At 31.3% G+C, this 26650-nt stretch overlaps 2 protein-coding genes across 2 annotated transcripts in view; both read left to right on the top strand.

Moving 5' to 3' along the window:
- Nucleotides 1-26650, top strand: part of LOC143069269 (uncharacterized) — a 425535-nt gene that overhangs the window by 12441 nt on the left and 386444 nt on the right. The window lies entirely within an intron of this gene.
- On the top strand, nucleotides 3975-7214 carry LOC143069263 (uncharacterized). The gene is made up of 3 exons (XM_076243805.1): nucleotides 3975-4046; nucleotides 4965-5120; nucleotides 5499-7214. The coding sequence occupies exons 2-3, from the start codon at nucleotides 4976-4978 to the stop codon at nucleotides 5999-6001; spliced, it is 648 nt and encodes a 215-aa protein (XP_076099920.1). The 5' UTR covers nucleotides 3975-4046; nucleotides 4965-4975; the 3' UTR covers nucleotides 6002-7214.

Genomic DNA, 26650 nt, shown 5'->3' with positions numbered 1-26650 from the left:
ATAATGGCGATTAATACACCTCCACCTTCTTTTCCGACCCGGTCGTGCCGGAATACATCTTCAAATAGTGTGTTTGGAAAAATTTCAGAAGATAATACATCTTTGTTTAGCCAAGTTTCATTAAGGAATGACTGTAATATTTTTTCTGTCTATGAAGAAATAACATAAAAAATGTGGTGCACACTGAATAACGCGCGTAGCGGGTTATTTACAGTGTGCACCACATTTTTTATGTTATTTCGAATAGACAGAAAAAAATATTACAGTCATTTCTTATAATTTAATTCTAAATTCCATTTTAAACCGTAGAAAACCATGAAAAACGTTGATGACGTCACGGTCACAGGACTAAATTATGTCTATGGGCTGACAACAAAATAACGTCAGCCAATCAGAAGACGCGTTACATCCAAAATTAAATTATTTACCAATAATAATATCTGGTTTAGATAACGTTAATAAATTTTCAATTTGAAGAACTTTATTTTTACAACTTCTGAAATTAATCTGAAGAACTCTTAATGAGTTTTGTCTATTAATATTCTTATTTTTTAATTGCTTCGTCACTGATGGTTTTGGTGATGTTGTAGCAACTGGGTCTCCAAAATTTTCATGATTATCATTTATATTGAAGCTTAAGGAAAAAACTGAACTATCTGAAAGTACTGAACATGAGTTAGAGTTCAAAATAGAATTACCTGATGAGAGGTATGATTGAAAAATGGTTCTAGAGTGATTAGTAGTATCACATATCGGGCATATCCAAAGTGCTGATGAATTTAGTTTCCAAACTTTTCATACATAGATGGACTTATATTTACACATCCAATATGACACCATTTATCGCAGTTATCACAAACAATAGCATCACTGTCCCAGGTACACTCATGCGAGCAAATAGAGCATGGATAACTGGAGTCGTTCAAGTTTGATGGGCCTGGGTTGGTTTCAACCTGGTTGCTTAAAGAATTCTAATCAAAAGATGAATGTGGCGATCTGATTTGCCAAAAACACATTTATTTTAAAAATTGGACACATGCAAGTGCCAGTAATAAATCTGGGTAGATACCTCAATTGTTGTGTCACATTGAAGGCTGATAGTGATACCTTCATATTTGTTGGAATCTAGTATATTATTTTGTATATTAAACTCATTGACTGTGCTCAGAAAAATAAAAAATGTTGAGCAAATCACGACTAAGCTATGTTTATACATTTTGACAGAGTCTAAGTGTCACAAAAATATAATCAGTGAAGAGAAGGATGGTGACTCTCATACACATTCATAACATGTTTAATAAGACAGTTAGTAGTTGATGACAAATAAGATCTTCGTTCTTTGAGCGACTCAAGGACACAGGATAAACACACTAGGCCTATTATATAAGGTGTAAGGATTGATAGATAAGATATTATTACTTATTTAATCACAAAGACTCTGTTCTGTCATGTCCGTCATATAAGTTTTTCGTATTTCTATTTTGTTATAAATTATGCCGTTTGTTTTCTAAATTGAATTGTTTCATATTTTTACAGCCGAATATACAGTATAGTTTTTTTTCATTGCTGAATGCCGACTATGTACAGAAACAGGCATCGATTTACAACCATGTATATATAATACAGCTGTTTCAAAACAATAAACCTTTTAGCCACGAAGACTCTTGTGTGTCTTTCAAGTACACTTTTTCGGAACTTGCATAACCTTTAAAGCTCTCACTTTTTGTTCAACTGGCTAATCAATATTTTAAACCGTTTGATATATTAACATGAGCCAAATAGTATTTTATGCATGTATTGTTCAATACTTTCGTAAAAAAAGGTCTTTCTCGAAGATAACGAAATTCCTCTCCAATGTTATCAAGATTACTAAGATGTACTTACATTGGTCTTGTAATATCAATTGTACGGCAATCTTTAACCATAAATCGTTAACAACACTACCTTTGGGTAATCTAATTATTTGGGGGGAAACATATTCATCCGATAGGTTTTTACAGCAACTTATAATGTATACACATAATTTATTAACAGTAAATAGTATATAAAAAGCGTATGTGATAGAAGATAATTTAGTCTCTTTAGCAGATACTTATTTACACCGACAAAGTACTATCTTTAACTTGATGCCAATTTCCAAAGTTCCCAATAAAAGTAGCAAGATGCAGAATATTTCAGTTTCGAAAGATATTTACCGAACTTCAGATGGATTCTTTTATATTTAGATAATTTGAAGCTTGGAATCGATTTCTCAGGCCCTCTTAGATTGTTTTTAGGAAATGTATAAGAAAAATAGTGTAGGGGACACGTGTTCTCCTTGATGGACACCTTTGTTACAAATATGTTGGAAACATTAGTATCGTAAACAATATATGATTCAATATTTTCGTACCCATGTTTAATTCTTTTGTATAACATTATACGTTTTTTCCCATTTATATGTTGAGCAAGCAAATTAAACCAGAGCCCATCACGACAAACTGTATCAACAGCTCTTTCAAGATCTATAAAGGCTGCATATTACTTTTTTCTAATTAAAAAAAAAGCCGACAATGTAAATAAACTGTCTGTTGTACTGTATCTAGACCTAAAACCACATTTACTTTCATATCATTATCGATATCCCCATGTTTGTCTGGGTCAATACCTAATGAAATTGAAGTTTTATTTCAATGAAATTTAGAAAAAAATATCTATTTTAATCTAGTTAACTGCATAAGTGCTTAGAGTAAACACCTTTACACTCTTATATTTGAATGTCTTTTCTATTCTTTTTAGTTTAATCTACAAACACTATGGCGCTCGGATCTGGCGTCTCATTCAAAGGACCTGTGACCATTAAAAATGTTCAAACCTGAGAATCATATCAGTTTAGAACTGTTTATTTTCCTTAGGAGTGAGCTGGTTAGAGGCGATGTTTTAGCGTGACATTGAGATCTACTGGTACCCAATTCTGCTATATATTCGCATTGTTTGAATACATGCATACACTTTTCATTTGAAAAAAAATATTTCATAAAAACAAGTCAATAAATGCAAGCAAGATATCATGGTTCGTTAGTAAGGCTGTGGTTTCTTATTTAACTTCCATCACTTTGGGAAGAAACTCAAAAACAGCAATTTATTTTGATGTATAGTTTACTGATAGAACAAAGGCATATGCTTCATTCATATTCAGAATATTTTTTTTACTTTAAAGTATTATTGATGGGAAGGCTAGGCTTGGAAATGTCTAGTTACGTCATGAGATATATGTGAGAAATATTTTCATACAACATTCCTTCAAATGTGTGTAAAGGTTTTCTAACCCGTAAAGCGTGGCATACTATTAAACATAAAATTCAAACAATTCGTTTGTACAACATTCAAAAGTTATAAGACCTAATATCAAAAATGAGATAAAAATATTACAAATTAAAGGTTTTTCCCCCCTGTGAATATGCTATCCGGAAAAGCGTTTCGGACGTTCGTAATTTATAAAGACTTTAAGTGGGTTTTTTTTCATTTATGGTCATCCATATTTCTGAAAATCTGTGCTGGTTAGAACTTCGATTGATAAAGAACTGTGATTAACAATAGCAACATTAATTGGTAAAACAAAGGGATGGATGGTGTCAAGCTTATATATTTTGTCGTCCAATATCCAAATCCAATTCATTTGTTGAGACAAGTAATTCTCCTGATACATTTATATCCTTTTGAAATATTCCTTATGTGTCTAAATATTTTTTATCAATTACACTCACACAAGAAAGTTTAATATTATGTTCAAAATAACTGTTAAAATGCCTTGTCATGTTTCTTTTTCGCAAAAACAATTCATAAGTATACCAGATCCGATATTAACTGAATTCTAGTAATAAACCGAACGAATAAAGACAGACAAATTGAATTATTCCAGACACTACATGTGTATTACTCTCTATGCATATGTAACAACAACACATGTCTTCCTTATACTTCCCTGTAACGTTGTTCAATTTGACAGCTATAAATACTACGGGTTTAACGTGTATTCAATCATTACACATTCTGTTCCAGTAATCGTAAGTAAAAAAAGTGTTCGATATTGGTATCCCTTTAAAAATGATTTATCATAAAGCTTTTTTTAATCTTCTAATACATTGTCAACTATTTATTTGATATAAAACATTTTCAACGGATACAAAATTTCAAAGTAAAATATTTAGTTCTGTTAATAATACCATCTGACTATATAAAAGGTGTTTGTCAGGGATGTCTAGTATGTCTGTTATTGTCTATACTGCATAGGTGTATATTCACATTTCATTGTTGCCAATGTAAGCAATCATTACGATTCTTTCTCTCTTTGTATATAAGGTTTTTTTTTGTAAACAAAACGTACTGACCTGTTTTAGACTCTGGTTTTACATGACTGTTAATTTATTTGTCTATTCATTGGATTATTTGAAAAAATACACTATTACGTGTAATGCCATTGCTACATCGAAATGTAAGATTAACAAAACCTAAAAAAAGTCATAAACACAGTTTTCTCGTTACTGAAAACACAACATACCCCAATGCAGATCTTTACAACATAATTGTAGTATTTTAACAATTAAGACTGTACTACATATTTTTATTACCGTGTTCTCTAAGGGAGCTACCATTTTTATTTTTCACTCTATTCGGTCCTGCCTTTTTTTTTTTAGTTTATCCTGACTTTTTTAACCTAAATTGTCATCCTGACTTTTTTTTTGCAATTGTCTCATTCTGCCTTTTTTTTGCACAAAACTCCTGTCCTATCTATTTTTTTTAAATTTCATCCTAGCCCCCCCCCCCCCTTTTCCCCCATAAAAATCAAATGGTAGCTCCCTAAGACGGCTTTATAGTTTGAATGGTGCACAATCTTTGGATTGAATGCTTTCTTGCACCTGATTGGAAGATATACTAGTAACTGACTGTATATTCATGCTTTTTTATTTTGTTATACATTTCAGTCAGTATAACCATGAACACCAAACTAATTATTCTCGCCCTCGCTACTGTTGCCATGGTGTCAGCTGGCGGTTATGGACAACACAAAGGATACGGTATAGGAGGATACGGAAAAGGATATGGTAATGGAGGATACGGAGGATACGGAGAAGATTATGGTATGGATTATAACAGTTTTGTAAAGATGATTTAAAATAAACACGAAGGAATCAAACATGAAACTAATATGATTGCCACGTCGACAATGAGACTCGTTTAATTATCTTTAAATCAGTGAATCTCCAAAACCGATAGGCTATCCAGAAAATGGCCAATATTTGTTGACGTTTACATTGCAGCTAAATAAAATCATTGTAACAATTCAAACAATAATTTCACTATGATTAAACCATCGCGGATTACATACCATGAATAAATCTTTGCACTAATCAAAATGCGTGGACTAGTAATTAACTGGATTATGTCCACTTGCCTCTATTTAATCACTAAAAGATGGTAACCAAATTATGAGTTCAAATCTATCATTTATATTTCAGGTTATGAGGTAAAAGGTATTTCAGATGATGGATATGGTGACTATGGTTATAACGAATGGGGTATGGGAGGAAATGGTGGAATTAAAGGAAGCTATGGTGGATTCCAGGGAGGAATTGGCGGACATCAAGGTGGATACCAATCAGGTATTGGAGGATATCAAGGTGGATACCAATCAGGTATTGGCGGATATCAAGGTGGATACCAACAAGGCATCGGGGGAGGACAGTATAGCCAGAACATTGGATCATACGAAGGTGAATACAGTGGTATGCAAAATTCTTACCAAGGTCAAGGACAATACGGACAGGGTATTGGAGGTGGTTCCTCTTACCTCGGCCAGTCAGCTGGCGGTATTGGAGGGGGTAGTTCTTATTATGCTGGACAGTCGTCACTCGGAGGAGTAGGTGGTGGCAGTTATTTCGCTGGACAGTCATCACTCGGAGGAGCAGGTGGTGGCAGTTATTATCAAGGTCAATCAGGAGGTTCTTTACCAATCTACTAAATTAGACTTATGTTCATAGAATCTACTGCTTGAAGTATCAATTGTGATATATGTGTATATGAACTTTTTGTGAGTTAGTGAAAAGGTCCAAATAATTTAATGTATTCCTACACCAATGTGTGGTATCTGCACGTGTTCGATTACATTAATTTGTTGATATCTATGCAATTCAAATATCCATTTGAAATTTAAACAAAAACTTTTTTTCTAGGAATACATAACAAATCTAACGAATTCTTAGAAATAAGATGCATAATTTTTTTATTACTTGTTACCATTGTTATTTGTTAACTTTGGCATGTAGTACTTGTAATTCACAAAAGTACCAAATAAAAACATCGAGTCTAAAAATGTGTTTGAACATCTAAAATAAAACGCATTATTCTGCTAGCTTTAAAAATTCGATTAATTTGGATTTTGTTCCATAATGCCACCTTTCAATCAAATTTAACATAGCATTTTATTTAAAAAAAAAAAAAAACAAACAGAAAAAGAACTATTTGTCCGTAAGTTACGCCAATCTGATAATAAAAGTTACAATGTGTGCAATTGTGCTAACAAGGGAATTTATCGGGTCAATTAAATTCATATCAGGTGAGGTGAAGCCAAACCCGATATGAATTTTATTGACCCGATAAATTCCGTATTAGGTAGGACTATTATACTAGTTTAATAGTCCCAGGTATTAGGACAATTGCACAGTGTAAAGAAGTTATCCTGATTTTGTTATATTACATATTATTATATTCAAATTCAATTATTTGTACAATACCAACCAAATATATTTAGATATCTAATCTAAAACTGTGAAAAATGAAAAATATTAGGTCTATAAATCAACTGAATTTTTTTTTATTAGGTCAATGGTATAAGGGAGATAATTCCAATTGACGTAATATAAAATTGTACTGAAATTTATTAGGACAATATCAGCTAATCAAATTGCGAGAAAATACTCAAAATCAGGATAATTGTTTTTAGTATCGTCAGTTTGCCGCGATATAGCCTTTTTCCGTTCATGCAGAGTAAAGCAAACCCCAATCAATATTATCGTCAGATTATTTATAATCCACAGGCCTGTGGAATGCGCGTATTTTTTTTTTTTATAGTTAATACTTTCTTTTAGTGTGATGCTTTAAACTAGTGTTTAAAAATGTTTTTAAAGTATTCTTTTAGATGTATTACTATTTACAATAAAAGTATTTAAACTGTGTATAGTTTTTCTATTATATGTCATTAGGGTGACTGTAACTGAAGCTTCAGTAATAAAGAAGCAAAGACATTCATGTTTAAAACAAACACCATCTAGTACACCAGATACCTAAAAGATGGAAAGCCAAAGAAATAATAATTGATGCTTTCTTCTACTCCTTGGTGAATAATTATTAACTAAATTTACATATTCATGTCATTGCAAGAAGGAACATTTAAAAATTCATAAGATTATTTTTTAATATTTTTCAGTTTATCAAATGATTTTGCTTCGTAACGATGTCAATATCAGGATAAATGAATGAACAACAGGAAATGTTGAATATGCGTCAATAAGACAGCAACTTAACGATACAAATACCCAAAAAGCCATCTGTAATCAGTTGTTGTACTGCATTAAAACAAAAATTGGAGCACATACATCTGAACAAATGACAATATCAACTAAAAAGCCAGAAAAATAAATCTCGGCAAAGACTCTTAGTTTTTGGGTTCTTGAGTTATTATTTGGTTATCAAATTTATTTCTTGTCGTAAGTGTTCTTTGATTACAACTTCTAAACATTAACGTAATTGGTTGACAGATGAAAAATGGTGGATCTTGTGATGACTAATAGTTGCAAGGAACTATGGTTTATCATTATCGCTATTATAACCATCACTTTTTTTTATAGTCTACTACTTTTGAATTAATATGATAGGAAATAATGCCATAACCGGAGGAGTTATTTATATTCTTGCAATAATTGTTCTTTGTACAAGCGGTTATTGACATAAGAATAGCTGTAATGGTTGAATCATTACTTTTAAAGACCTAAGTTAATTTTGATCATTGTGGACACTGACCTCGAGTAAAACTCTTATAAGCGTTCCTTCCTATATATATATTTTCTCATCCTAATGACTTGAAATATAAAAGTTGTTCATAAAGATTTCCGGAAATTATGTTTGCATAGAAATACAATGTCAGCAGATGTCAAAAGGGATAACGTTTTAAACTTCGTTATAACGCATTAACATACTTTTTTCTTCATGGTGGGAATTTTATTTATTAAAATATCATGAAATGCTACATGCTTGTATAAAATTACATTTATTTCTATTTGATTAAACTTTTTATTATATACTTAAACGCATTATGTTAAAGAAGAATTATGTTTTTCGAAACCATTCTCAGTAAAGGAATATATTTCCTTGAAGTGTATACAATGTTCTGATTTCGTGACCGACTTTGACTATACCTTTCGTCTTTTTTGTTTGTTTTATAAGATGTTCATAATTATTTGATAAAATTTGGATTTTCAAATATTTTAGACTTAGGCATTCTTGATCAAATACTGATTGCCGAAATGCGAATCTGGTGCATTATCCATTATTAAGTACATTCACCTTACATAAAAAAGATATTTCATTATCCAGTGCCATGAAAATAGAGATGGGAATCTTTATACAATGCATTATTATCATGACGATCCTTGTGTGTAATCATCTATTCAGACAATTTCTATATTTTGAAAGCATTATATTTTCCCATATACATGTATAGCATTGGACAGATCAAAGTAGTAAATACAGTGACATGAATAGAAGGATATTGCTCAAGGTAAAATATTGGCACAAAGGGCCAACCCGTTGAAAAATCACGATATATTCAAGCCCCCAATGATTTTAACAGGACACATACGGCAATTCTTTTGGATCGAAGCGCTCTAGGTGAACGCAAATATATGCCGTTCCCATAAATAAACGCACTAATTCTGCATAAAAGAATCGTTCTATGACGTCGGGATGCTCATTCATAAAAAAGCAATTGTGGGAGTACGATCGGAAAAGACCAGGCACCATATTCATATTTTACCACGGGTGTGAACTCAAAGTGTTTGAAGAAAGTCTTGTTTGAATTAAGAAATAATTCATGGGGGCTTGAATATTTCGTGATTTTACCACGGGTTGCCCCTTTGTGCAAAATATTTTACCCTGAACGATGAATTATTTTGATTCTAATAGGACAAATACGGCAATTCTTTTGGACCGAAGCGCTCTAAGTGGAGGCAAATATTTGCCGTTCCCATTAATAAACGTACTATTAAATTTGCTTAAAATAACGGAGCAAACTGAATTAATGACATGCTTAATCTTTTTGCAATAAACGTATTTAGATAGTTTTGAATGATTTTAAATGATAATTTAATTATATGTCTTAAATGTTTGAAAAAATATGGCTTACAACACATTTTAGCATCGTTTGTTTACGATTCCTTGTTGTGATGATTTTCGGTTTCAGTGAACAATCACGTGGATACAAGCGTTAACTCAATTATAACCAGCTTGTGGTAACTGGGTTTTTAAAAGTGTAGACCGAATGCTATTCTTTCAAAATTTGAATTTACGCCCCAACCAGACTGCAACAATGGATAATGATGTTAATTCATTCATACATTTATACTTACAATGAACATGATGTAAAACAAATATATCAAGATGTGGTATTTGGTTGTCTGCCAGTGAGTCCTTCGAGAATTTATCTCAACACAGCTGATTACTTTTAAGAAAGTAGAATATTAGTTTTTAAATTGCAGACAAATTAATTGGTATTTATATTAACTTTTGATGAGATTTGGTCCCAGATATACATTAACTTTGAGAGTCGTGGGTTAAGTCATTAGTTACTAGAAATGTTTTAACCATGCTAGGATTTGAAAAATATCAAAAAGTAAAATTTAAGATAGACCGCGACTGACAAAGTAAATGGACATTAATTTATGTTTCCACATTTATCTTCCTGCCTCAACTAAGATCGTTTTGTACTCTTGTATATATTTTCGTTGGATTAAGTAGAGCATATTAACCTAACACATGACCATTTTTCTTTTTTTTTCAACCAAAAAATGACACATCCGTTCAATAAATGCATGCACCTATCAACTAGTATTAGATATTATATTTTGCATTGTTTGATTTAATTGCAAACTTCGTAGTTTTCTAGAAACCTGATAAACTCGGACAAAATCTTCTATTTGTACCCTGATCAAATATTCTTTTGATTGTGCACTTAGATATTTACCATATTTGGATTGTCAATCTTTTACCAGGGCGTACATAGTCCAATGTATTGGAGAAATGCTTTTATCCTTTGGAAAACATATATTTGGCATATGTTGCTGTAAGATAAGCAGCAACTACAAACACAAAAGTTTTCGATTTTACAATTTCTGTTGAATATTCACGGGTATATGTATAAAGTTCCGGAATCGAGATAAGAACGATACCACCATGTAATGAAAGTGATTGAACATCATATAAACATTTTTTCCGGATTTTTAAAACACTAAAATAGTATATGTACATAGTCTACTCAATTGAAATATTGCGTTTTTGATCGTCTATCTTCCGTAGAATGGACATGTCCAACTTGACCTTGACAGCATTTTGTATTGTATTGCTTTCCGAAAATGAAGCATCATAAAGCGAAAACATCAGACACAAACTTTTAATGTTTTTTGGCACCAAGGTTAAACATCTACATTATTTTTTGGGATAATAATGTTAATCCTGGACAATTGTCCCTATTGATTCATGTTTTCTTGCTGACTTCCCTTTAACTTTTTCATCTATCATATAAGCTATTAATATGACTGTTTTATGAATATGCTTGCTCTTTTATTAACCGGGTCACTGAATCAATCGTTTCATCTATTCGCTCCGATTTAACATTGCTTGATACTCCATACACAGAAATGATAGTACGAAATAATATAAATAATGCATTAAACAAGTTCATCTTGTAATAAATCAAGTATGAAGTATAGAACTAATGGTTGAATGCGCTATATATACTTCAACATCAACCAATTTATTGCCAAATGTTAACGTAGAAATGTTGTTCTGATATTCTTGTCATTAGTTCCTGAGATTTAGGTGCACATTTAAACTTATGTTCATCCTCCATTGTTCAACTTATTTTGTTTCAAAATTAGGAAATGATACACGGGAAGCCCGTTGTCAAATCGTACATGCTAGCCTCTGAACGGAACTAATAGGTTCTTCTCTATTAACATCTTGTTCTAATTTTACTGTCACTCATAAAAGTTCTAAAAAATAAGAACTAACAGAACAAAGAAGTTAAGCACAGCAGAGCACACCCAGAAAAAAATCTTTCGAAAAATTAGAGATTACTAGCATGCATATATTAGGTACAGTCCTCAATGTAAAAGCCCATAAAATATGAATGCAAATGCAAAAGGTGTAAAAATCAAAATACAAGTAGATTCTTTTTGTTTCCCCATTAGTTGTAAAGCTGTCTTCCATAGATTACCATTACCTTATCTCTATGTTAAGTTATCTTTTACAATTACTTTCGAGTATTCAGTTTATAAGTTCTAAGTCTTAAGTACAACGACCTTGTCCTAAATATACTAGGACATCTGAAAGAATAATATCATATTCATTTGTTTTGTACATATCAATTCTAGGCCAAAAAAGCGCCAATCTTCAAGTTCAAAACTGAATGTGTAAATCACAAAATCAAAATTGCAACAATGCCAATAATCAGTGATTGCATGAACAGTTCGAAATTCTGAAACGTAGGACAACTCCTACACGTGTGTCTTCGGACAATGTTTTGATATTTTTTTGGCTGTTAAAATTAGTTAATATGTTATAATGAATACTATCATGGTAGTTATATATATTAACTTTGAACGAAGTACTATTGTCAACCATACGAGATTCTTTTCGGCGTATCCGTCATCGAATGATTGAATGATCATTTTAATATTACTACGTGGGCCTCAAAGGGTTTTAGATCGAAAATATATGCATGTGAGTTTTTCTGTCTTTAAAAGCAAGAACAATTTAAAATTAATTGCAGGATGGATAAAGATAATAACTGTTTAGTGTCTTTGAATATCAGCTGTATTTGTACTCGGCTTGAACCAGGGGGTATCGACTCACTGAAGCTCGCATTACACTTGTTTCTTAGCCTCGAACAGCTGATATTTGAAAACACTAAACAGCTATTGTATAACTATCGACTGCACTGGCATGCCCTTAAAAATTAGTGTAAAAGCTACCCAAGCTTATTCTGAAACAATGAAGAATTGTATTATTTATTGACTGTCTCGCTAATAACCATAACAGATTGATGCTCCTTGGTACTTGATCATATTCAATTTGACTACTATACAATTACTACTCGAAGACAAATGTGTTACATCAGATATACAGAGAAACAAAGTTAACGAAACGAAAACGATATGGTGCTTTTAAAACGCCAGTCCAATGACGTTGATTGAATAAGTTCACGTGCGTTATCGGTGTTGTCGTTTTAATTGTCATTCTATCATAAGATGGTTTCTTGTAAGCATTTAAAACAATTCATTATAACAAACAAATAAATTACCTTTGGACAACAAGCAACAAATGATTTTTTCTTATATTTGGCGCGTTCAAGTCTTTTCTTTATAAGATGCATCTCTGCAGTCGATCCCGACATTCTTTGATCAGTTTACATTTATTTAATATAAATCGTCATTATATGAAAAAACATAAAAAATGACTGTCCTCTTTGTAGACTTTGTTTTCTTACGATTACTTCTGCATGTACGTTCACAATACACTATAATTCAATTTTATATTTCATTTTGCAATCATTGTTAAGTAAATAAAACATCCACTTGAATAATGTCTTGTCGTATAAACATTATAGAGATTTGGAATTAGTAATTACAAAGACAAAATCAATATTCCACAATAACAAACCATTGAAATGTGCGACAAAAGTTTCCGTCTCGTCTGCAGAAAACAGTTCTATTGTATGTCCTCAACTAAGGATGATTTGACTTTAATTAGTTTAATAGGCCAATAGTAAATAGTAATTTTTCCGGAGAGGTAACAGACAACAGTATCATTATTTAATTGACTTTTCTTGTAAAACGAATTCCAACATCAGGGAGAAAACCTCATTAATGCTTCTCTTGTATTCACAATCATTCGCATATTGCTTGCCGTAAAATATAACAATTTGTCACCCAAAGATAATTTCAAGGCATTTTCAATGATTGATTGCATTGTGAAGCAATTTTCGAGCGATAAAGATTTTTTCGTCCGTCGAGGACACAGTGTAAGCAAGATAAATCTACTTTAACGTTGAATACGTTAATAATCGTTCTACTGTTGATCTATATTGAATCTAATGATCTATTTGCTTATATACTCGCACGTAGCACAATAAAAAGTCATGCTAACATTGTCACGTGTAAAAAAAGATGTTTGGCGCAATAAGGCAATATTTTGCATACAGAGTACAATAACCAGTTTAATCCTCGTCAAAAGAATAAAATGTTCAAATATGACAAAAAGACGTAGACACACAGTTACTGTACTACTTTATTACTGCAAGATACTCGAATTAGAATAAACACTAGTGAGTGGAGATTTATTTTAAAAATAACATAAACATAATATTTTGTTATGTATGAAAAAAATGTCTACTGCGTTAAAAGACGTTTGAAAGTTCGTGTTGTGTATACAAGCATTATTTTTAAATGACCATATCTGATTTTCAATGTATATGTTCCAGACCATATGAGTATTTGGACCGTACGCGTACGGTCCGGACCGTATGAGTATACGCGTATGGTCCAGTACTAGATAACCATTTATCACAATCTTTATTTTTAGTTTTATAAATTGTTATCATTACAATTACTTTTAGATGGATAAAATGAACAATTGAACGGTTGACATTAAATATTTGTTTAATTGTATATCTGAATACTATTTTGGTACTCTCGCCCAAGGTGACACTTACTACCACAATTAATGATATATTTTTTACAGTTACATGTTTGCAGTTCATTCATGTTCCTTTGCATTTGCATTTTTTTGTAAAGTTTCTAATATTCTAAAATTGTCGTCCCACATCATGTTAACTTCCGATATCGTAAATTTCTATGATCATAATTCAATTAATGTATTACTGATCGACATACTAAGTACAAGATATTAATAGATTTAATAAGCGTGAATTTTTTATTAGTTAACAAATAAAGCTTTTATTCCAATTACAATTGAACTTTTCCGTATCAATTTGAGAGTTAAGTTATGTTGATCTGTACATGAACTTTACATGCATTTGTAACTTATAAACTTAAGCAACTTCTTAATGATATTAATCAGAACGTACGCGTACGGTCCAACCGTATGAGTATTTTGAAAAAGTACGCATACGGTCCAGACCGTACGCGTACGGTCCAAATACTCATACGGTCCGGAACATATATGTTGTAAGTTTGTACACATTATAATTTGTACAGGGTTTTTGTACAAGTTATAGGTTTTTTGACACCTACCTTCTTGCAACAGGTTATACAGGTGTATCTTATAAACTGTACCAGTGTAATGTTTTAAATTCAAAATATTATACTTCAGCCTATTGTCTTCAAACTGGAAATGAGGATACCTGAATGGTTTAAATTATAATTATATTTTTTTCCTTTTACCATATCCATCTCCATACAAAATCTTTGTGTGGTCTTATAATGTTTCTGTATCAATGCTCAGTATTAGACTGTATCATAAAGTTGTGAAAATTTGACAGAAATATGCGAAGCAAAAGACTCTGTACTTGCATCATTCATTTGTGTTCAGCAGATCATAAAACACTGATAACTTGTACAAAAAATCTGTCCAAATTATAATTTGTACAACATTACAACTTGTACACAACATATACACCAAAACATTTTGATCACCGATAATTTTGAATTTATAAAAAGTCCTATATATCAAACTATTGTATATAGACAATAAATGTGCATTGACTTGACATATCAACGATATAAGGATGAGGCTTAGAAACGGGGAAATGCGAGGCTGTGCCGAGCTATTTCCCTGTTTCGGGTCGAATCCTTATATCGTTGATATGTCAAGTCAATGCACTATTATTGTCTTTATACTGCAATCTAAAAAAAAAAATTTTCAATTGTTGTTTAATGCGTTAAGGTTATTTATTTGATTTAAATATTGGGGGAAATACCCTTAAAAAAGGCCTCACATCATGCTCGCGAAGAAAAATACAACACAATAATTACATTAGATGTATGTTTCATTATAATACTTTATTCTGATTGGCTAACTGCACATCACGTGTTATTCCGTAAGCAGTTGCATTGCTCAATACAACTTTTCATTCATGATAACACGTGGTCCAACAATAAAGTGCACTGGTGAATTAAATAAAAAAAATATATAAAATTCAATTGTTCATGATCATAGCTAAATAATGTAATTATAAGCATGGGCGCTTCCGCGCTTCATACAAAATGTACTTCGGTCAACGCTTATACACCCCAATAAATTTACAAAAAGAAGCATTCAATTCTTAAATGAAATTTACATTTACCTGTTGAAACCAACACTCGATGGTGAACGAAATCGTTTTGAGTATGGACTTAAATATCAACCATAAGCATAAAACATAATGATTTATAGGTTTCAAACAAAAAATTTTAACAAATTAAATATATTTTTCCAATAATTGCAAATGAAACAATGTTGAGTCGTTCCACGCATCGTTGTATGCATTTGCAACAAGAACAGGTTGAAGAGGTCGTATGAAAAATTCAATATTATTTCGGCAATTTCTATTTAAATATTCATGAGGAAAAGTGATATCGGGTCAGTGACTGTATATGACATAGAAATATACAGTCAACGCATTTTGACTGCTCAGATAGAACGAGTGCAGAATAAATGGTGTTATTTGATACACAGGTTAAATTTAAAAAGTATTTAATGTAACTAAAGAACAACATTAGGCACTTGTTACATTTAATGACAGACTAAATGATAAATTAAATATACAGTATATTTGAAAAACTGAAATCTGAATAAATAAAATAATAGGTATTGCTTTATATAACTCGAACATTCTTTCAAATTGATACGGCATTATTAATTTTTGTTTTGATAATACTTGTCTTATTGTTATTTACTCTACCGTTTTTATTAAGTTGATTGCTGTTGTTTGTTCAATTATGTACCTTTTCTGTCCTTCAAATTTAAAAGAGGAGAGACAGATACATAAAATCCATTTTCTAGTTACACCCAAATTCATTTGTATGTGCCTGTCATAGTTCAGACACCTTATCAGTATTTGTTTTAATATATCATATCGCAATGTATCAATGTAGAATTTTTAGCCAAATTGAATATTTCATACAGACACCTTGCATTAAATTATAGATTCCGGATTTCAAATGGATAGGTATATAAAATAATTGGGCGGGGTTAAACATTTTTCAGAGCGCATAACCTCTAGCCTGGCCAGAGACAGCAGTGTAACATTAATACACACTGTTCAAAATCAGAAGCAGACAAGCAACTCACAAAAACATAAAAAAGTAACAAAGGACCGATCTAAGAGACTAGCAGCTACTAAATAGTTTTATATAGTTGAAGAGCATGACCTTTTGCCAAGATAAATAATAGTATACCGTCATGACATAAACCAAAAAGTGTTCATAACCATTCATCAATTATACATATTTTTAAAATTATATTATAATTCAACGAAAACTAATATATGTTAGTAAGTATTTCAGTGGAATCAGATCATCTTTTATCTGAACCCAACATATATTTCTTTTTATAAATATAAATATTACTTTACAATATAATGTAGCACAATATACTTTTCTTGCATCCTTTAATACAAAGTTCTAGATATTTCTGTAACTTTGTCCGAATGTACTTGTTTTGTCACATTCGGTAACTGTCTCATTGACGTAGACAGATATAAGCTGCCACACTTTCAATGGGAAGGAATTCACACACGCGATATTCTTATACAATTAAATGTCAGAATACATCTGAATACAGCAGCCTGTGTTAATTAATACAGTTGCTACGAAAGGACAAAGTTACATTGAGTGGCAGGGACATATGTCTTTCCGCGGGGTTCTGCCAGTTAATCTATGCCTTTAGTGAAAATTACATTATGAACACTTTCTGCTTTCCTTGGTTTAATTTCAACCCGCATAAGAATTCAATCCATCACAACAAATGACCATTGGCCTTTCTGTCCATACAAACTGACCATCGCATTGTTCATTAGAGAAAGGAAAGTCAGCTTCAGCGACACTATACAACAATTAATCACTGAACCAGAATTTGAGATAACAATTTCGTTCTACTCTCTCTGATAGCAGCGATGTTGAATGACGATTAATTCTTCAGTATGTCTGTGTCTAAGATGAATAGAATACTAAGTTAAATAATGTTGCTATTACAAACATATTGCGTAATAGAAAGAGAAAAATCAAAGGCGAGCATTATTCAAAGTGACAAATACATAGCTAGGAAATGGGAATTGAAATGAAAGAAAATGTTTACATTGATGATTATGACTACATTTGGGCTATAAATATAACAGCAATTTAATTCCCAACAATAAATTTAACACGATCTCCCTACAATTGATACTAAAGTACAGATTATTTATGTTCACCAAACAACCCAATAATGAAAAATACGACCTATATGTTTTTTTAAACAGTGATGTCACTGAGAAGAATTTTATATTAAATACTTGCAATATAAGTGCAGAATTATATATATAACTACCATGTACTTCCCCCATGCATCTTCCGGCCTTCTATCAATTGATACATAATTGTTTTTCTGTCACATATATGCATATTGAATACCAGAAGCAGTTATAGTATGCCAACGGGAAACAGAAAACGGAAATTCGACAATCACATTCTAATTTGGAATTGATAAACTTTTTTATTCTTAGTAATCTAAAAAAGGCAAAAAAAATATTGTGCACTTGTTGGCATTAATTTGATACAAAGGAAACATTGATCTAATAGTATCGCTATACTGTAATTAAAATAACCTATTCAATGTCATGCGAAGGCATATTGTCTAACTTTCAATTCAACAAATTATAATTTTCAGCATGATACTACATTTCAACTTATTTCTCTCTTCATAGACTAAGATTAATATAATTTGTACATTTCAACCTACATGTCAAAACCAATTGAACTGTACATTTATTTGACATGAGAAGGCTGTTAAGGCTTTACACTTTATCAAAATAAAAAGTAAATTATTGGAAATGTTGACGAAGTCGGAAAACTAGCTGATTCTGAATTAGAAAATGTTTCGCTTAGCTGCAATGTTAATCAAAGAAACCCTATAGCAAACCTCTCGACAAACAGGAAATTGATAAAGTAAAAAGGCAAAGGTTCCTAATGTATGACAAAAAAAAACGGTTTCCCGAATAGGCGGATTTGCCTTGTGCACAAATATACCGTGTATAACTAAATACCATGGATACAATATAATATTTTTTTATGTGCATCGCCTGCTGGTAAAAAATAAAAATCACAAATTATTCTAAGAGAATTGTGATGAACTTCAATTATTGAAACTTTTCTTTAATTCACAAATTTAGAATTGTCTGATTATTGTCATTCTGCATTTTAGTATTGCGGAAGTTAAAATAAACTTGTCAGAATATACATGTTACGCACATTGTATAAACCCTTCAGCAAAAGTACAAATGACATAGAACCAGAATTGAGTGATATTATAACTTGTTATGTCTGTAGGCTAAATTCAAAATATATGCTTCAACTATCATTAATATTATTAGATAAACACTTGCAGATTTATTGTTAAAAAAAACCTTCCGTGCTGTTTTCCTTTTATTTATCTGTGTTATATAAAAAAAAGGAGATGTGGTATGATTGCCATAAAGACAACAATCCATATACAGAACAAGACCCAAAGATGTGAAATAATATAGGTCATCACCAGGTTTTTAACAAAACACTTATTAGGTATAGTAAGCTTGACAAAATGTCAAAGAAAAACAACCAATAACTTGATTTATATATACTACAACAAAGATCGGATAAAACCAACCAAACAATTATGACAGAAAGCAAGCAATGACAACCCCTGCATGGATTACAGCTTCTTATGTTGGGATAGGGACATACATTATGTGGCGGAGTTTAACAAATAAGTGATTTTTATTGGCGCCATTTGTTAAAAAAACATATGTTTTCTTTACAAGGGAGAATTCGATAACACAAGACTATCAAAAACCTGGGAAGTCCATTTCTTCATCTATCAGGCCGGAATGAACTGAGAAATGTATTACAAAAAATGTCTCATACATTATTTTCGAAAGCAATACATTCAATTTAGAGATATCTGTAGTGTATTTAAAGCTCTGCAATAACCCATTTTCTTGTCAGTTTTATTGTCGCAAATCGAGATTACCCAATGACGCGTAGCTGTAAAATTACCGATGGAAGTCCGCAAAATTTTAAATATGTTGTAGTTCTAATGCGTTTTCCCCTAACCTTATTTTGGTTACACAATTTCAATATTTGCAATGTTCATGTCATGGCTATTTACTGATTAGAAAATATATCAAATAAAATCGTGGAAATATGCATAGATACAGTAGCTCATTCAAAATGAGAAAGTTAAACCTGAATTAAAATCGGTATTTTTAGTCCAATCGGAATAAACAGTAAATGCCAAAAAAATAGTGTTTTATGCTTAGAATGTAAATATGATGCGCATCTGTGCCAAAACCATATTGTTCATTGTTGTTCATCTATGAATTTTTATAGTCTCTTATAATTTTAAATAGAATGACTCTCATTTTATGTATATAGTATTGTATTACAATTTATAAATATCAATTGTATACTTGTTGAGAGACGAGACTTAAATAAAACATTGCATTAAATTGCCTTTTCATAAATGAACTTCCATGCATTTTCCCAGACAGAGTTAAGTTCAGATAAGCACTTAGTAAGTGTGAAAAAGTCAAAAACTCATTGAAAAAGTGCTATATGTAAAGACAAAATTCGTTAACTGAAACAAAGACATTTATTGATTTAAATCTATGTTGGAAAATCGTTTCTTTCTTAAATGACAAAACAATGACATTAAAGGTTACAACAAAAACTCTTCTTCCGATAATAGTTCAAAATGTAGTACAAAAGTAAAAAAAGCGTATATCATATTGTTGTTTCAGCTTGTTTATACTTTTATTTGTGATGTACAAGTAAACAGTAATTACAGCGAAGTTTTGATCCTTAACCCTCAATTAGCTTAGTTAACAGCAACATTAATATATTCATTACTAATTTTACTCATTAGCAGCAATCAGCCTATACTGAGATTTGCCGAGGAAATGCTACGGAGATAGAGTTAATTGAGCAAATGTAAAAACCACATGACAGATATTAGTACATTGATTTCTGAAGAGGTACATTCCTGTTCTGCTGACAGTTCTAATGGATTGTCAAGCACCCAATGTCGTCTTTAATCTTCATAGGATATCAAAAATGTTCACCAATTAAAATCTTAATTGACGAAATATTATTTATTCTGTAATTTATAACCTCTAGGAATGGAAACATGACAAACACCAGGAGCTTAGATATGAGGAATAACATAAAACCAAATGTTCAAAGATGTCCCCGTCTGAAGGAATTTTATTGAAACAATAATGATAATATTGCATATCTTATGAAGAAATTCTGTATTAATTCGTTACTTTTTATTGTGGACTTATCTTTAATTCGGGCTATGAGGACAATTCAAACCATCAGAATAAATTATACGTTCTGTGTTATTTTTGTTATTGATAATTATGCACTGAGTATTCTTAGATCGGCATTCTAATTTATTTGTATCAGAAGATTAATAATGTAAGGAATGTATCTCCCTCATGCAAAGCTCTGATTCCTTTCACGAATTTTGCTATACGTTTTGGACCTTTTGGATAATAGCTCTTCATCTTTTATATAACCTTTGGATTTCAAATATTTTGGCAACAAGCATCACTGAAGAGACATGTATTGTCGAAATGCGCATCTGGTGCAAGAAAATTGGTACCGTTAACTTTATTAATATTTCGATGTCTATGGATATAATGCCACTCTGCCTAGCGACATGTTGATACAGACACAGTTCCGGAAGTTGTCTGCTCTTTGGTCGGGTTGTTGTCTCTTTGACATATTCCCCATATCCATTCTCAATTTTACATTTTGACACCGAAAGTCGAGGGAGTATTATTTTATTTCATTACAAGAACAGTCTTTGCAATCAAACTTTGAAGACAGATAAATAAAACGTTGGAAATCCGCACTACATACAATACGATGCATTACCGTTTCACAATTAATGAATAACTACAGACAGTCGTAACCATACGTATTTCCACATGAACTAGTTCACTTTAAAATTCTCATAAACTATTGGGTCTTTTAAAAAAATAATTAAAAAAACCCAAAAAAGCAACGATAACTTAGTATAATAGTTAAGCTGATAATCTGTGGCGTGTTTCTTTCTAAAAATAACATAACTTTTAACACTCAAGCTGCAGACACCTTGTATATCATATTGTAGGCGTCGATCTATATCAGAAGAAAAGAGAAAAGACATTGCTTATGTGATACTTTAAAGATACTACTTTAAGTTCATTCTAGTGCGTCTCGTATGGTATATTTGGATCTTTTCGGTGGTAATATATGATACCACTCACTACACAACAACTAAAGGAAATAATTCGGATATTCTACAATTTCTTGATTGTTTCAATATAATAAACTTTTCAATATTTGAACGGTAAAAGTCGAAGCCGATTGCTATCATGCATAGGCGATAACTAAGTCGACAGTGGATTAAAAATTAAGCTAAAGTTGTGTTAAGTTTGTGAGTCTGCGACCCAATTCACATATAAATTCATGTAACTTCTTGAATAACAGTGTAGAATAATTATAATTCCTAACACACAATTTAACTTCAATTTTCTTGAAAAGCAAGATGAACATATCATTGTGAAATCGACGTACTGTCTACAGAGGTTAAGTAAGTAGTAGATAGAGAATTGCCATTTCATTTGCGCGAGTCTAACAATTAAATTTCAGCGTATTGCAAAAATTTACATCTGAGCGTGTAACCATAACATTTGATCGTATTGTTATTAAATTTGAAAGTATTGTCATTAAATTTGAAAGTATATTTCATTACATTTGATCGTATTGTCATTACATTTGATCGTATTGTCATTACATTTGAAAGTATTGTCATTAAATTTGATCGTATTATCACTATATTTGATCGTATTGTCATTACATTTGATTGTATTGTCATTACATTTGACCGTATTATCACTATAATTGATCGTTTGTCATTACATTTGATCGTTTTACCATTACATTTGATCGTATTGCCTTTACATTTGATCGTATTGTAATTACATTTGATCGTATTGCCATTACATTTAATCGTATTGCCAATATATTTGATCGTGTTGTAATTACTTTTTATCGCAATGTCATTGCATTTGATCATATTGTAATTACATTTGAACATATTGTCAATATATTTGATCGTTCCTTTACCATGATTACGAGTGATCGTATTGTCATTATATTTGATCGTTTTGCCATTACATTTTGATCGTATTGTCATTACATTTGGTCGTATTAATATTACATGCATCGATACATGTTAGCTTTTTGCGTACGAATCCGTTTTCGTACATTCATTTAACAGCTAAATTAAAAAAATATATAATGATAAATATGGTTTTATTAACACATTTTATATTTTTATATGCCAGAATATCTAGTTTGATTACATTTTCATAAGTTATTTACGTGGTCATTCGTGTTATATATCTGAAATCATCAGCGTCCAAGAAATAACTGCGATATTTCCAGAACTGGTCCGATGCTGGCTTTATAAACTATTACTAATGTCTGCACACCATGCAGATATACATATTCACCATAACCATCTTAACGTTTCCGTCGGTTTGGTTAAGATCTGATTTACTCCATGGGATTTAGCTAGCTATAAAACCAGGTTCAATCCACCATTTTCTACATTTGAAAATGCCTGTACCAAGTCAGGAATATGACATTTCTTGTCCATTCGTTTTTGATGCGTTTTGTTATTTGATTTTGCCATGTGATTATGGACTTTCCGAATTGATTTTCCTCCGAGTTCAGTATTTTTGTGATTTTACTTTTTGCATATCAATCATTAACAATATTTTCTATCAATATTAGTAATACCTGTAAACGAGTACCAGCAAATCCAATAACATCTTGCGCGCAATCGTAAAAATCTAAATCTATTATACCCATAGCACCCAAATGTAACGCGCCCCATCATCCGATATCGAAGTGTTATCTAAAAGGACATATACCATTCGAATTTTGTAAATAATCATGTAAATCATAATAGAGTAACTAGGTTGCGATCTCTAGTACGATGATTACTTTAAAGTGATATATTTTCAAACTTGGTGCAAGGAATTTTTACGTGTTTGAAGCACAGCAAGATGAGAAATAAATGTTAATCTGTCAAAGAATCAATATAAGTTGTGATTTCACATTCCATTCCGCTAGCGGAAGTCAAGACGACTTTCAACAGAGGAAATGGATTAGTGAAAAACGATGACATATATAATTGCTTAAATCCGATTCATTTAGACTATATTGAATAGTTGCATCATCGGCAATCAAGCCACACCTTCTTAATATATATAAACTAAGTAGTAAGACAGTTACATTGAAATAAGACTTTTCAAAGTCATTCCAGAAACCTTCCCACCGCAGAATCGCTGTACATGTTAAATTGTTTAAATAAGAAACCGTACATAACTTGCACCTAAAACCTTGTGAAATCAATGTAAAGTAGTAAATCTGAAAGTTTAAATAAGCTTGACATTTGACTGGAGGCGAGTCATTTTAAGTACTTTTCCATTTTGATTTCTCAAAGCAGCAAGTGTGCAATGATTAAGGGATAACTTATGTATGTTGTAAGCGATTAATTCTAAAATGGAAAAGTCGTATTCTATAATCAGATTGATTCTTTGAAACATTACATAATTGGGAGATTTGATGTGAATGAAATATCACTTTCAACTTTTTTGCTGGAAACAATTAATTTCTAACACCAAAGATTAGGTTATCGTTGGTAGAAATCTTTTTCCATCAAATACAAGTTTGAAGCGCACAATAATTTGACAGCCCTTATTATTCATCTCTCTATCAAATTGAAAAACTGATTTTAATTAAGTTATAATCCAACACGCATGTTGATTCATGTAAATGCCCTGAAAATTCTAGTCAGATAACTGGTCTATAAGAAATATATAATGGATAATCAATATATTACGAAAAATTTCGGATTAAGGAGAAAAAAAATTGCAACATGAATGTATAAGAAGACGATTGTTTTAACTAAACATTGAAAAAATGGGAGAAAGTTTAATCTCTATAATCATATAGTATTTTCATTCAATAATCTTTCTTGCTACTGAAATATCAATGACAAAACAGGGAGCGTGGTGCACGAATAATTAATCTGATTTTTTTCTCTCTTTTTAAGAAAATCGTTTACAAGCCTGTAATCTTTAAGTCCGTATGTTCTTGATAAAATTAAGTTACTTTTCTTGGCTTTGTTTTATGTCTGTTTATGTTTTAAAATAGTCGGAAACGGTAATTTCAGCGTGGCCATATTTTCTAATCTAAAAAACTATGAAAGGACATCTCTTACGTCATATGAACCCAAAGTATAACCGATTTCTTCTTCGTTTGTTTACCGCACAGAGTCAAAATAAGATAATTCTAAATAAAATCAGTGGTGTTCCGATAAGAACTAACTCTGCTTGTTTTCTCAAAGTTTTGTCATTTTTGAATACATTTTGTTTAAACAACTTTCAACGTTTCTATTAGGTCTTAGAATTAAATTTACTTTCACGTAAGGTATCACCGAAGATACATTAATTGTCGAAATGCGCAACTGGTGCAGTGCGGTTGGTACTGTTAATATTTCAAAGTTAATTTTGTAATCCCAGTTCATAGCTTAATTTCTTAGTGACATGACAAATATGGTTTAGTTCCAGCCGAAAATTTTGAATTTATTTGTTAATCACATTACACACTTAGATGCCTGAAAAAGAAATATTTAATATTTCATTTGGAATCCTAGCAAATATAACCACGACACTTACCAAAACGGAAATATACTGAAGTATGTTGTTGCTTCGAAAAATTCAACTATAAATGAAAGGATGGATATCAAAATTTCAAAATTATCAACGTCTGTTTGATCAGTATTTGAAACAGAGCAACACAAATACTGCGAAACATCTTACGTTAGGGTTGTGGGAATCAGAAATGGATACCAAACTTTTGGAAAATAAAAGCAACAGTAGTATACTGGTGTCCAAAGACCAGTTAGAGTAAAAATATGCAATCCGTAGATTTTATCTTTCAAGGATATAAATCAGTTGACTTCTCTGACCTTTCCACTAGAATTTCTCATTCTAAACTTTAAAAACTTTCTTTTATAAATAAGTTATAATTGAAGATACAAAACTTCTTGATATATCATTCAATAAATAATCCTCTCTAAATAACCATTCTGTTTTAAGCAAATATGTTCTCTTAATGAACCCTGACAATTGGCATTCCTACAGAAACGATCTGTGATTCTTTTTCGTAAATAAACTCATCATAGATACCAGAATTGAAATTTCGTATATTCGCCAGACGGGCGTTTCATCTACAAAGACTCATAAATGACGCTCGAATCAAAAATTGTTAAAAAGACCAAATAAAGGTATTCCTGAGGTAGAAAAGCCTTAGTATTTCAAAAATTCTAAATATTGTTAACAGTTAAATTATTATTAAGAACATATAAATGATAACTCATGTCAACACAGAAGTGCTGACTACTGGGTTGGTGATACCCTCGGGAAAATAAATCTCCACAAGCAGTGGCATCGACCCAGTGGTTGTAAATAAACTCATCATAGAAACCAGGATTGAAATTTCGTATATACGCCAGACGCGCGTTTCGTCAACAAAGACTCATCAGTGACGCTCGAATCAAGAAATGTTAAAAAGGCCAAATAAAGTACGAAATTGAAGAGCATTGAGGACCAAAAGTGCCTGAAAGTTTTGCTAAATACAGCTAAGTAATGTATGAAGATGCATAGAAAGATTGAAAAGAAGGTAGTAAAGTAGTAGCTTTTACTTAATAACTCATAGTTTGGTGCCAATGTTGAACAATTTATCATATCAAAATTGATACAAAGGATGCCATAGCGACAGTGGGGACTGCATTATATCATAGATGACAACTTTAAATTTGTAACAGCTGTCGATATTAAAACGTAGGACGGTATTCAGCATAAGGAATACTTTCAGCTTTGAGTAACTAAACGTTTTATTTGATATATTGATTTTTATATTGATTTGAGTTACCTGTACGTTTGTATAAGTGCTGAAGTTCCCTTTTATACTGTTCTATATCAAAAATGGTATAGAGTAAAAAACAAATATCTGAACCTAAAATTCTTTTACTGTGTTTT

The sequence above is a fragment of the Mytilus galloprovincialis genome, chromosome 3 (genome assembly GCF_965363235.1).
Source record: "Mytilus galloprovincialis chromosome 3, xbMytGall1.hap1.1, whole genome shotgun sequence".
NCBI classification, from domain to species: Eukaryota; Metazoa; Mollusca; class Bivalvia; order Mytilida; family Mytilidae; genus Mytilus; species Mytilus galloprovincialis.
The sequence above is the reverse complement of the archived record's forward strand: the minus strand, read 5'-3'. Positions and strand labels throughout refer to the sequence as shown.